This window comes from Lonchura striata, chromosome 2 (genome assembly GCF_050655825.1).
Source record: "Lonchura striata isolate lonStrDom1 chromosome 2, ASM5065582v1, whole genome shotgun sequence".
NCBI lineage: Eukaryota > Metazoa > Chordata > Aves > Passeriformes > Estrildidae > Lonchura > Lonchura striata.
This window is the reverse complement of record NC_140704.1, coordinates 49,799,389-49,813,821: the sequence shown is the minus strand read 5'-3', so window position 1 is coordinate 49,813,821 and position 14,433 is coordinate 49,799,389. Positions and strand designations below refer to the sequence as shown.

Sequence of the window (14,433 nt, the reverse complement as noted above, 5' to 3'; positions counted from 1 at the left end):
GTGGGCCGTGCTTAGTAGAAAATCCCATTAGTCATGGTGGCGCTCATCTTGTGCTGAAAATGCTGGAAGCCAAAACAATTTGCGGATCCCAGCAAGCTCATCCTGCCTTGTGACTGACAGGCCCTGAAAATATACATTGTAGCTAACTTTAGAGGATTCTTTCTCTCTTTTGCTTCTGGAGTATCAGGTTACCTTTAGATTTATAGGGCCAGGTGTATATTGAAGCATCCCTTGCATTTTGTCCTCTCTTCTGATTTTAATTGTAGAGTGTAAATTAGAACCTGTCCCAGCAAATTTGTTGTTTGAAGTGGTATAAAATTAAAATACTAGAGGAAAAACTTGATTTTGATAATGATTAGTCTTTGAGTTTGGGGATGCATCCACATGCCAGTTTCTAAATGAGAGGAGGCAGGTGCCTTTCTCAGAAGTACATGTCAAAGTCATACCTTTGAGGTTTGGTTTTTTTTGTGGGTGTTTGGTTGATTTGTTGGTTTGATTTGTTGTTGTTTAGCGGTTTTTTCCTTGCAGTGCCAAGGACTCCTTGCAGCATTTCCTTTCATCTCTTCTTCAGCACAGAATTAGGGCAGTTGTTTCTAAGGAGAGACAGAGCTCCTTGTAGACCTGAGGATCCCACACATTAATATAAGCAGTATTATTCTTTAAAACCTGTCATTCCCTCCTTGCAGCCATGCCGTGCCATTGTAAGATTTCAGTGTGTCTCCCTCTCTCATAGCATTCACTTTTCTACCTCAATTTTTTCATCATAAATTAGTATTCCCTTTCTTCTGTGAAATTATTAGACCTGCTTCTACCTGAAGGTTACAGTCTGTATTCCTCTTTCTACACAAACACATTTTGTGAAAGATTCCTCACTGGCTCATGTCTTTAAAAAGTGTACCATAAACTCCTTGAGGTTGTGCTGCTGCTGTGAATTATGTGCATCTAATGGGCTTTGGTTGTTAATTTTTGTTGATTACTTTTCTTTCCACTTAATTTCAGTGCAAGCTAGCAAAAGACAATGGTGGGATTTACTCAGGATATTTGCAAAGTTCCTAATAGCTCCTGCAGTTCAAAGAAAGAGGTCCTGTTTGTCCTTGGCACGTGCTATTCTGCTTGACCTTGTGTTGGCTCAATCTCATCTTGTAAACTTTGTTGAACTGACAGATTACAATTTACACTTTTTCTTCTGGTTAAATTGTAGTACTTGGACACAGAGACAGCATGAAGGATGTCAGGGAACATGCAGCATGCTAGTGGGTTGGCTCAAGCTGTCTGTTAACTTCTGTCAGTAAAAGACAGATTTCATTGCCATAGCCAGACTTAACTGTTTCAAGTCATGGGCAGACAAAGCTCGAGACCCACCTTCATTTTCAGTAATGATTAGTTTTTGGAAGACTGGGAGCAAGGAACCCCTTGTCTTGTCCTCTCAGGTGATCCACAGCAGTAGAGGCAGAAGATCATATTGCTTCAAAGACTTCTAGTGAGGGATTGCTGTACAGCAAAGAAAGCAAAAATGTCATGTGAGTTATGATGGTAGAAATAAATTTCACAGCAAAGCACTGGTTCAGGCATAAAAGGATATTCAGGTGTTGGTGAGCAATGTCTGGCTTCTACTGTGGATGGCATTTCCATAGTACAAAGAGGAGGTATCTCAGCAACTCATTTACCAACATCAGTTAGAACAACTGAGTCTTTGTCAAAGTATCAGTGGTGATCTGACACAGATAGTTCAGTCACAGGAAAAATATATTCTGTAGACTGTGTAACCTTGAGTCATCAAAGTCATAGCCTGTCAGTCATCAAAATGATCTTCATCTAAATTAAAATGCTTGGGTTTAGTGCCACTTTGCAGTAATAAATTGGCAGTTTCCAGTGAGGATTTTTTTATGCTTCCCGAAACCTACTTAAGACTTTCTAACACAAATCATGTTGAGAGAGAAAATGTAAGAATCAGAGGTATAAGTTATTGGCTCCAGAACTGGAATAGTCTCAGTTGTCTCAGTGTGAATTTACTCCTTTACTTAACTGGCTGAAGGGTCAAAGGAAAAAGCAGCTTTGAAATTCACAGAAGCACTTGTAGTGATGTTAAAGCAAAAGCCACTCACACTTTGCCACAAAGAAATTGTTGCAAATAACATGGCTTTGAAAGCAGCAATTACTATGTGCAGCGTTTCTCATCTCAAACATGTTTTTATCTGTAATTTTTAGTGTTATGTTACCTATTTAATTTTAGATCATTCTTAACAAAACATGAGAGCTGAGGATGGATGTTTCATAGTGAAAATAAAGAAGTCAGGAAAAAATTTGTGGGAAGTATCATATGGTTTAAATTTCATTCAGTGACATACTCTGAAATCATCCTGACTTATATTTTGAGTTAAGCTTAGATTTTTAGCTTTGTTTCTCAAATATTGTGGAATTGAACTTTGAGGATTGAAAAATGTTGTAGAAGGGAATCAAAGATAAGTGTCTAAATAGAGCAGATACACCAGATGACAAATGTAATGATCCTTTCACCTCTCAGCTACAGTGCTGGATCAGATTTTGCAGATAATTACTAGATGTTAAGCAGGTTCTGCCTGATGGGTGACCTACATGAAATGTTTTCTTTAAACTTTTCTGTGTAGTTACTGCATGAACATCTCCTGCTATTGCAAAACATTTTGGATACCCTTACAGTGGGGCTTAAGGGAAAATCATAATGACATGCATCAGTCACTTGGCAGTTGACCTTTACAAACTAGTTCAGGGATTTATCAATAAGAAGCCCTGTTGATTTTCTCCCCTGAATAATGAGGTGTACAGTTTGTCAGCTCACTGTCTTGCACTGTCTGTTAGCCTTGAATACACATATATTTCACATTTACAATATTAGATCTTCTTAAATTCCTTTGTTATACTAGAAGTCCCTCTTCCCTTCCTCCCCACCCCTGGCTGGCATTTTGCCATGCTCCTGGAACATTATCTTAAACCATGATCTTGTTCTGCTTGTGAGTACTCTCACAATGCAGTCTTTTCCTGTTGCTATGGTGATCCTTTCTTGGTGATGATGAAGCACAGGAATTCAACAAGTCATTTTTTTCTGTAACATGACTTTCTGGTGATTTAAAAGAAAAAGGTCAATAATGGCATCCAAGCAGATCATCAATACAGTTCACTTCCTGTGTTTTCCTCCCATCAGTATTATCTCAGTTCATGTCAGGCAATCCAATTTTCCTTGGTTACATCAATAGGAGTGTAGAAAAGAAGCTAAAAAGAGCCAATGAACATATTTGCCTTTAGGTATTGTCCAAACCATTGAATTACATGTCTAGCATGCAATTCAAAACAAAAGTTTTAATTTCTATAGCCTTTAACTTTATTGATGTGCTTTTTAATATCTATTACTGCTGCATAGGTTAAAAAAAAAGCTAATCACAAGGGGTTTTTAATATCTCTCAGTTCAAATTAGCTAAGATATAGGTGACAATAGCTGTCGCCTTGTGCATTGTAGAGAAGCAAAGAAAAAAAGGCCCAAACATTATTTTTTTTTTGGAGTAAAAAGAATTTCCACACCTAAAATGCCTTGTAGTTAAAATTAGAAGTTGCATACTATCATAGTGATGTCATTCAGTATGTAGGTGCTTTTACCTAAGGTTCTGCCAATTACTAATGAAATTTCACTTCCAAATTGTTTTTATTTATATAATAAAAGGATAAAAGAAACCTGTTACATGGATATACTTCTCCATTTTGGGTAAAATGTGCTCCATCTTGCCAAACCACCCAATCTTGAATTTAGTAAAAGCAGGAGATCCAGAAGGGCAAGGTATACACAATAGTTGGCAAACTGCTTTAACAGGTCTAAGTTGTCATAGCACTCTGTAGCTGCAGGATGCATTTACTCTGAGTATGAACAGAATGGCATCTAAAGTATTTAACATGGGATTTAGTTAAACCTATATTAACCTCAACATATTACAAATTAAATGGAGCAGGATTAAATGCTACATCTGCCACGTTCTTCAAGTGGCATGACTTTTTTCTGACTGTGTGTGTTTAAATCCAAAATGCTCTTTATTTTTTTGTAATAGTTGAAATGTCTTGCTTTATATGAATCAACAGATTACTTTGATACCTATATCGAGCATGCCTGGCAAAATCTTGTACCACTGTCATCAATATTAAAACATCTGCTTGCAGGATTCACCCTCTTTTTGTTATTAATTCATCCCTCTTCCTTTGACAAGTGATGGCAGGAGAAGGAAGCGACAGCACTGAGTACTGGCCATATATCCAAGCTCACCTATTTGGCCAGCTAATTTATTTGTCATGTGAAAGAGAGCAGTCAATTTCTGCACCAAGGGAAAGTGTCACTCATGTTATTGGTGGCAGTGCTGAAGGTCACCTTCCCGATTCAGGCGCTGTGGGTTGAGTCACATCTCATCCCCGGACCACTGGTACCACATCTCAGAGAGCAGAGCAGCAGCACCTGAGGAGAAGGTGGGTCAGATGTCTGGTGTGGATGTGGCTAGGAAAATAGGAGATAGCTTTTGCCCTTGTCAATAGCTTCTTACAAATGGCACAGTGGGAAGGAAAAATCTAAGGTTTTATTTGCTGATGGGTGACAATGCAGCCCTCAAAGTGGTCTTAGGTCACATATACATGAACAAAACACTCTTCTCCTGGCCACAGAGTTCTATACACATCAGAGTCCAAGAGCATGAGCATTAAAGTCAGTGGTGACATGTGACATAGTGCTCATTCTCTCTTTTAGGGGATGGCAGAAGACCAGGGTCACTTCCCTAGGCTTCCTGCAAGGGCATGCAAGTCCAGGCAGGAGGCACTGAGGAGCTTCACCACTTTCGTTCATGATGCAGCCTTACACATCTAGATTTGATCTCCTAGTGTTAGCAAAATTAGAAACAGTTATGAAGGCATTTGCTAGAATAAAATGACACTTCTCTTTTTTTCAAGCATAGCAAACCAGTACTGCAGTCAGAGAATCATGCCAGATTCTTTCTTCAGGGTTACAGATTACTCAAAGTGGTCAGTTTGGGTTTTTGTTTAATTAACATGGCACGTAAACATTGGGAGGCTGTTTGACTGCCAGTAAGGTAGCTTAATATTTATACTCTTTACATAAGAGACTGAAAATGCACTTGCAACCTGCCCTGTAGGTCAACAGGTTCTTCCACTGCCAGTCTGGTGCATTTCTGTGATTGTTTACCCTATTGAGAGTGACCAGCATTCATCCCCCATGTTCCCAATATAAATATTGTCTCAGAACTCCATGGCCTTGACCTGAGTTGTTTTCAAACAAGAAGGCAGCATTTTTTGTCAGACAGTCAGAAGGGATTAAGTCTAGCAGAAACTCCTAGCTCAGTTTCTAAGCACCAAGTATTTCTTGCAGACAAGAGAGTAAGTGGTGAACATTTAAATGCAACAGTTTCTATTTTTCTCCTGCCCATCAAACAGCTAACTAGGAAGAGCATCTGTCTGAAATCTGGCACAATCAGTGCTTCATCCTTAAAGGGTTTAATTATGGTGCTTGAATTACTGCAAATCTCTCCATTGATTTGGAATAAAAATGCCTCCCTCAGTCTCATGTAACTCCTTCACACAATTATGCATAGCTTTCTCATAACTTTAAGACTATATAATTTCTGTGTGGGATTTCTGAAACTCTGTCTAGTGTATCAGACAGTTGGCAGACTGCCAAGCTTGTAAATTCTTCTGGCATTCGTTGACAGACCAGTATTGTAGCTGTTTCATAAGCAGTGATTTGAATATTAATGCTGCTACCTAATGTCAAGAGAAGGTGCTAATACTAAAAAGAGTCTTTTCCATCCTCTGCAAAGACTTTATTTTTTACACAAGTATGAATCTTAACCAGGAATATAGAGATGGCATAAATTAGAGGGAAAATTAAGTAGAGAAGGAAGCATTTAGATGCCTGAGCACTTCATATGACTGCTTCCTTTTTCCTTACCTCAGGCAGAAACACACTTCCTGTGTAAGAGGTTATTCTGGATTACAGTCAGGTCATTACAGCTATTAAAGGGGTTTTTAGGTTTCAATTCTCCAATCTCACCCATTTCTTATCCCCAGTCAGAGTCTTCCTCTTTTTTTCCTCCTTTTTTGTAGCTGTCATAAGTGTACAGGTTTGTTTGATATTCTTGGTCTTTAGGGTGGATTTTCTTCTTTTGAGAAAGAGGGAAAGAGTGTTTCTTTCACATATTCCCTCTGGGTCCATTGTCAGTGATTAGCTATATACAGCCAGGCTTTGACCAGCATTAACTCCACTGATCCTTTGAGAGTACCAAAGCGCTTCATCTTTTACATTAATTATAAAAGGAAATATTTGTGTATCTTCCTTAACAGGTGAAATGTAAGCACTGCTCATAAAATTTTCATGGAAGTGATAGCTTAGGCCAGCATGACTCTTGTCTGGAGTCATAGTGAGACTTAGTGTCAAACAGATGTTAGTACCAGGAATTGAAAGATGAGTTTGGGCCTTTGATGAATGAGGATGCACTAATATGCTGCAAATCAATTGGAAACTAATTCTGAGATCCAACTTGCTGAAGTTCAACTGCAGATAAAATCAAAAAGTGATGCTAAATGTCTGTTCTCCTTCTTAAATGAATAAAATTCCATAGCTTACAAGTACCAGATATTAGTATTATGAAGTGTCTTGCCTTACCACTACTTTGTACAATTAATTGCTTATGTGCCACAGAAGATGTGAAACAATCATACAAAGGGGAAAGCAAGGGATAATCACCTAACCCATCCCAAAAGGCAGTGCAGGAATGTTTTCCCTGTTTTGTATTTCATCCAGGACTGACTGGTGAAGTTTGAGCTGCAGCGAAGGGTCTCCTAATAAGGCACAAGTTTTTCAGTCCCTTTGCTAGGAAGATTGCCTTTCAAGACCAAAAAAAAAGAATATTGTACAACTCTCAGTGTAAGCCATTGATAAAACTCCATTTCCTCCTCTCCTTAAGAGTGTGGACAGCAAAGCTCACCTGCAGAAGGAAGTTAAAGGGCTGGTAACACAGCATTTCACAAATAGCTATCTTTACTGATTGGGTTGTCTGCTGTCTAGTGTTGAGAGTCTGTATTGTCCCAGTTCATTGGCCAGGGAGCTTTCACTTCATTTTCTTCCAGCACTGCCATTGTTCATTGTTAGCATTTCCATTGTTCATTCTAAAATGCATGCTTTCTTTTACAGTAACATCCAACAACACTTTTCTTCTATAATCCCCACTTACTTTCCCACTGTCCCAGGCATTTACATGCAGAAGGGTGTTCACAGGACAATGTTTCTATTAAACCATCATTTAAAAGGAACTTTTAATTTATACTCACTTTCTATTGGTATAAAAAGACAGCATCGAAGAGTCTTCACACTAAAAATGTAAACCCACAGGTTTTCCATTATCTCTGTGCATGTATCTCTCTCAGCAGAACTCACCAGAAGCTGACATAAAAACTACTGAGATTCAATGAAAAGTTCGCTAATAAAATGTAACCTTTTAAAATATTTTTGATCTAACTTAACATACCTGATAAAACTTAGTATAAGTAATTGGTCCAAATAGCACTAATGCACTAGAGGATTTTTTATCATTTACATTACGGTTTTTTCCTCTATGTCCTCCCAGTAAAGATGGTTGTAAAAGACTGAAGAAATTAGTGTGTTCTGTTCCAACATGGAGATTTTCATGTTCCAGATAACTAGCATTATTGGCAACAGAGAGAATATGACATTTTTAAAATTAAAAGCCTCAATTTTTCCTTTAAAGCTGCACGTCTGTTCTGGTAGTTATAGAATTGCTAAGTGGGTGTATTTTTCCCAATATCCTGTAACTTGTGCTAAAAAAAATTATTAAGTCTGTGACTGTGAAGATTTCTATTTCCATAAATTCAGGAAAGTGGTTCATAATAAGGACATACATATAACCCTCTAATACTACACTTGAGGCATCACTAAAAATTCAGGGAGAGTAATGACTGACCCCACATAGTATGCTAGAACAAACTCAACCTTTTACAAACAACATGGTTAATAATACCTTTTAGATATTCTGGGGTGGTGGGGGAGTAAGTGTGAGCTTGGGTTTTTTTAAACTTGGAGGTATTTAATATTAAAAATCTCTTCAGCCAAATTCTTGGTTCTATACTTAACCTGATGTTCATAGGAATTCAAGTAAAGTCTGTTAACAGAGTTTAATGTTAAACAGTCCTCCCTCAGAATCTGCTCTCAAACACCTAGAAAAGAAGAGTAGGGGTAGTTTTCCTCCTTTCTGAGTTTTCAGCCTAGAGAAGCAGGAAAAAAACTAGATTTATTAATTTAAAAGATAAAAACATATGAACTTCCAATACAAAGTAAGACACGGAAAAATGTGCATTAAAAGAGACAGCTTTTTTCATACTGCTTCCGATTTTTTTTTTTTTCTTTTGCTGAATTGCTGCAGTTTATGTGTCATGAGAGCTCTTCACAGAGCCAAACTCAGGAGGAGAGAAGTGGATGGGATGGGCACAGGTAGTGGGATGAGCACAAAAGGGTTGTGTTGTTCACCTTTGATGTAGGACTATGTAATGGCATTGTTTACTCTGCTCCATCATTTCTGTGCGTGTGTTTAGAGTTTCACTTGTGATCCTGTCCCTTCAGGAAGGGGAATGGGGCTGTGACTGTACATGAATTTTGACTATCAAGAGTCAAGCAATTAGGTTCTGTATTTAGAGTCTGTAATAAGGGGAGCTCTGTAATTTCAAACCACAGCAGTACAGTCTCACCTGACCAGCAGAGTTGACATAATTTACAGAATGACACCAGAGAGCTTCTTTTTATTTTTCTCTGTGCTGTGATCCTATGGAGAACCAGATTCATGAATGGATCTAGAATCCAACATTTCCTCATAATCCTAACATGTAAGTGAGAGTTTGTTGTCATTGTAAAGTCAATTCTTGGATGCTTGGCTGCAAAATAGAATTAGGAAGAAGGAGTTATAGTTCACATCTTTTATTTTATCTTACTGTTTTAATTCTAATCAATGTGTTGATTGATATGGTTTTTATAGACCTTGTGATCATCAGACCCGGTGGTTCTGGTTTCTTCTGTGGTTCATATTTATGTGAAAACCCAACTGGTTTAATAATGGACAAATACTTCTCAAAATTGTGGACATCTGTAAAGATGAAAGGCCAAAGAAGTCTTGCAGCACATAAGATCTAGTCTGAACAAGCTCATTTTCCAGCATTTCTTCTTTTATTGATTGCTTTAGACCTGTGATAACTCTCACACTTCCTTTTTTGGAGCAAATCTAAGCTGTGTCTTCCTTTGTAGTGTGGTATATTTTAACCAAGAATTGCCCACTCAGAAAAAAAGTTTTAAAAATTGTTTTCAATTACTTATGTATAACACTCCTATTAATGTATCTCAAAACAAAATTTACCTTTTTACTGTGTACTTCTTGATACTGCTCTTTACCTGAAAATCCCCACCCCGCTTTGGTTTTGGGTTTCCCTTTGCCTTTACTGAACAACCTTTTGCTCATTTCTCAGCCCACACTCACCTTCTGGACTACTTTATCAAGGTCATTTTTTTATCTCAATTTTGTGAATTTGCAAAAGGCTTTTATGTGGGATCCATTGTAAAATATTTTCCCTCTGAAAATAGCAGATGTAAAATCATGCCTGTCATAATGAAGCAGATTCAATTCACTCAGCTAAACCAAGCACATCTGTCATCTTTAACATCAATCCTAGTTGTGCTCTGTTTATCCAGTCCCATCTTCCCTCTCCATTCATTGAGGGCTGCTGTTTTGCATCTGACTGTGGCAATGACCATGCTGGGCATGCTGAAGGATGGCAGGTCTCCATCTGCATTTTTGTGGTCATCTAAAGCTTCAAATGCCATTAAAATGATGGTCAGAATAAGGAATTTGCCTGCAGTCAGTCTTTAATGACCCTTTTAGGTGCTGCAAAATTTCTTCAACCCCATTTACCCTAATAACAGAAAGTTGAAAAGTGCAGAACATAAGTACAGACTCTGTAGATTTACTCTGTGGTTATTGAAACTATGACCTTGTAAACAGCAGCCCATGAAAGAAAGAGAAAGCAAAGTGTACTCTGTCCTTTTACATAGGTTAGCCTCAGGATGGTGGTGTTTGAAGCAAACCTGATGACCTGCTCTGGAAAGACAGGGTGCAGAGAACAGCATCAGCCAGCTTGGATCCTGGAAGGGAACCAAAGTGATGTTCATAAGCCACAGAGGAGCTTAGCACTTCCTGATACAGAGCAATCTGTCCCTGCACTGGCTGCAGGTTTTAGGAAAAGGTCTTTGGTGTGCCATGACAGCAAGCTGATGTCTCTGTGCCACAGCTGCATGAGCAGAGGATTTTAGGGAGCTGGCAGGATATTTCTTGGGTTAATATTTAGCTTTTCAGGATAGATTTTCTGTTTCCCAGGATAGATTAAAAAGCTCTTTGCTCCATTCTTCATGTTTTGAATCACACACATGAGACCCTGGCTACTTGGAGAAACCTAGGGAAGATTAGTTTTAGGAATTACTCTCTACAGCCTATGAACAGCACTTTATGTACTCTTCTGTGCTTTTACCAGAGGATCAGTATTACTGCTGTTCTAATGTGTTCTTTCCTCTTTTAGTTCCTCAATTCCAGCAGCAATGGAAGAAAAACTCTAGTTAGTTGTCTTTTTAGCAAAGTTGCTTAAGATTGCCAAGGACTGTGACTGTAGTAAGGTCAGAGAGGAATCCCCATGCTTTTGGATGATGTAACTCCTGTCTGAAATACCTGCACTTGGTACCTGTTGGGGACAATACTCTGTTAAGCTCATCTTGGAGGGTCAAGGACTCTCATGTTCTTTTCTGCCTGATTGCTGTGGCAGGAATTACCCTTTTGCAGTTCTTAGACCTCTGATCTATAGCTATTTCTGATCTTTTGAGAAGCTACTGAAGAATTTCAAGGGAGCTTCCCATTAAAAAAGGAAACTAATTCATTGTTTTCTTTCTCCTTTATTCATCTATAATAATACTTCAAGTAAAAAAATTGTGTAGCTATTTTTGCAGAAAAATATATTCTCTAACCCCACATTTGGATGAAATTTTAGATACAAGTTTTCAGTCAAAAAAACCCCATAATACACAAGCAGGTCTCTTGGTGTCACAAGAATAATAGAACAGCAATTCATGAATTACAGTGATAATATCTGCCAACACTACTGCAAGTGCTTTAAAAAAAAAAAAAGATTAATGAAAGCCTAAGCTCCTTTTTTCCCCTGCAGCACACCTAGTTCTCCAGCAGCTGCAGCAGGGCACAATTTTGTCAATCTGATTTCTTGCTGAAATAGCCTCCCCAGCTCCCAGAAGCATTTTGTTGTTTCCTTTTTGTCAGAGGTGAGAGGTCTCAGAGTGAATCACATGTGCTTGTTGATCCGATGGACAGCTCCTCCCGAGTGTAAGATGACTGGGTGCAACGGAGAGCAGCATGAAGGCATTTGGTCCACTCCTAGCAGCAGCTCTCAGCCAAGATCAAGGATGGAGCTCCACATCCTGGATCATGTCCTTTCTTGATCATGTCCTTTCTTATCCTGCAGTGTGCTTCAGTGCCTGTTGAGCATCACAGACCATGGTCTTCCATCTGCCAGGAATCCCTTGTAGCATAGCCAGTAAGATGTGGCAGCTCAAGAGGGATCATGCTGCCATAAACAGCAGCTTTTCTCTTTCTTCACATTTCACTAGTGCCATTGTTCTTGAAATAACCTATTAAAAGAAGATAAAATATAATATTAAATTGTAAGGGAAGGAGGAACTGTGACCATTGTAGATTTTCAGATTTCTTGTGTGAGGACACAGGAGACCAACTAAAGCAAGTGACAAATGCTAGGACTTGTTAACTGCCTGTGGTGCTGCTTGGATGACAGGGGGCCTCCTTTTGAGTTAGAATGGCAGAGAGGAATTTTTTGTGATTTGGCAGACACAAGGAGTTTGATGCTTTCCCCACAGTATTACTTGGCTTTAGGATTTTCCTTCAGATGCAGGGAGGGCAGGTTTAAAAGTAGGATTTCCCACTGCCAGCCCTTCCCTTTTAGCACTGCAAGGGTATGTTTATGGATCCTGTGCCAAAATGTCTTCATTAACGGTCCTGGCACAGTTCTTTGAAGCAAAATCCACTGATACAGAACCAGGTATTTATTTACCTTCTACAATTTATAGCTTGATTCATTTCAGAGGGGTGCAGATGAAGGTTTTCAGGAGCCAGAGCACCAACAAATGTCAAAGACACAAGTGCTGCTGGCAGAAACTGCTGGACAGGGCCCCTCTGCTGAGCTCTGAGAAGCTCACTCCTGTTTGTCCCCCAGGCAGCCAGCCAAAAACCAGCTGCTGAGCACACAGCTGGTTTGACTCTCCCAGAGTAGGCATACAGAGGGCTACTCTAGCCCCAAACCTCTTTTCAGGCCACGTGGCAAGCTGAAGCCATTCATTCTTTTGTGCAGCTGCTTTACAATACAAAAGGAACTTTATTATGGGTTTTGGTCCATGGTAACAGAAAGAGTTGAATTCCCTCAGCCAGTTCTTGATATACTGAATGCATCACTGGTCTGTAAAGGCAACTGATTATTTTCATACAGTATCACCTAATCCATCAAGCAAGGAAAATACTGTGGGGTTCTAAATTCTGCCCTGAGAAGCAGTTCATATCCTTGATTATTTTAACTTTCTCCAGTTAACGCACTTTTAAAAACATTTTCTCTATTTCAAAATCAATGTCTTAGTCAAGGGGCAAAGAAGAAAATTATTACAGCCACTCACCCAGCTCCCTAGGCTTACTTAGTCAATGCAGTGTCTAGCTGGTATATCTGGTATAAAGAAAATATTGATAAGTTTAATTGATGAGATTGCCTTTGAAAAGCCTCTGTGATATTTTCTGGAGGTTATAACCAAGGCTACCATCCAAATTCATCCAAATTCATCCAATTCTGCTGGAAGGGGTTTTCAGGTCACTGGCAAATGAATGCTGGCACATCTGCCTTTATTTCCTCTCCTTCCCTGTGTGCTGGAGACTATCCTCATCCACAGCCTCCTATGCCTGCCTTGCCTCAGCTCCTCCAGCTCACAGTCTTGCTCCTCAGCTCCAAAGCAGCTCCAGCAGTGGCTCAGCTGCCATGCTGGGCTTTCTCCCAGAGTGGCAAAAGTGCTGATATGTACTCTGTGGGGTGGCTGCTCTATGGCTCTGACCAACAGAAGCTGCAGCCCCTCTCTTACTTCGGACTGTGAGGCAGCAAAAGAGATGCAAGTTTTTTCTTTGAAGGAGTTTGAATTTGTACCCAATGGTGGTCACAAAATCCTGGAAGCTTCTGAAGCCTTCAATAGGTAGCAGTGACAAAGGCAAAAATCTCTGTAATAATAAGTATGATCACACACTTTTAAAAGAGAGGGGTTTGTTTCATTTTGTGCTTTTTTTACCACTTAAAACTTATGGACTTTATGTTAGTAAAGGGCAAAATGCCTTCCTGTACCAACAGCAATCTTTACTGAGAGTATCTCCTTTATTTTAACTTTATTTTCATTATGAGGAGCAAGCAAGTAGTTTTGAAGGATTAGATAATATTGACAGATCTTTTTGGTTTTATTCATCTACAGATAAATATCTAGTGATCACAGTTTTCTTTAAGTTGTATCTGAGGATGTTGGATTTATTTCTGAACTTTTACAGAAGTTTCACTGCTATTGAATCTTTAATTCTCTATTTACAGCAAGTGCTGATTTTCCATACAATGGTCAAGCTATAGGAGATGGAGTTAACAGAAACTCAGCTATTATAGGAGGTAAGAAAACTGTCTATTTTCCAAGATACTTGGCAGTATATGTCTCTGATGGCTGAATTGCAATTGGTAATAAGGGTGCATATTTCCATATCCAGGATTAGGTTTGTTGCTTTAGTCTTGGTTTGCTGTGCAATTTTTCCCTTCTAATTTATATTTTTATAATTACATATAACTTTTCCTTACACTTTGAAACTTTACAATACTAGAAGGACAGCATTGCATTCCTCAAAAAAATTCAGGCCACACTTGAACAGCCTCAATTCACCTGCCCAATGCATCAGTCAACGTAAAGGGGCATAACATAACTCTGGCTGATAAGAATATTTTTTTCTGAAAATTTTATAACATCTTCATCCTGAAAGATTCCTTTGCCTGTAGAGAAGGGCCCAAACAGGAACAGTGTTGTTTTATCACATAGATACCTATGCCTAAGAGAATAACATTTGTGAGACTTCTCTATAACAGGGTTGAACCCAAAATAGACCATTTCAGGGACAGCAATTAAGGCTAGAACTGATGATAAAGCAGAACTGATGATAAAATCTGCAATTACGTGGAGCCAGTGCTTAGTAGGTGGTGTGAGCCAACAGTGAACCAAGC

At 38.9% G+C, this 14,433-nt stretch overlaps 1 protein-coding gene across 5 annotated transcripts in view; it reads left to right on the top strand.

The window, feature by feature from the left end:
* The window catches only part of CNTNAP2 (contactin associated protein 2), a 1,072,692-nt gene that overhangs the window by 1,047,375 nt on the left and 10,884 nt on the right, over positions 1–14,433 (top strand). For all 5 annotated transcript variants that reach the window (XM_031503926.3, XM_077786381.2, XM_085573411.1 and 2 more), the window contains one exon: positions 13,762–13,833. In XM_031503926.3, coding sequence (XP_031359786.2) covers positions 13,762–13,833 — 72 coding nt within the window. The remainder of the gene's footprint in view (positions 1–13,761; positions 13,834–14,433) is intronic.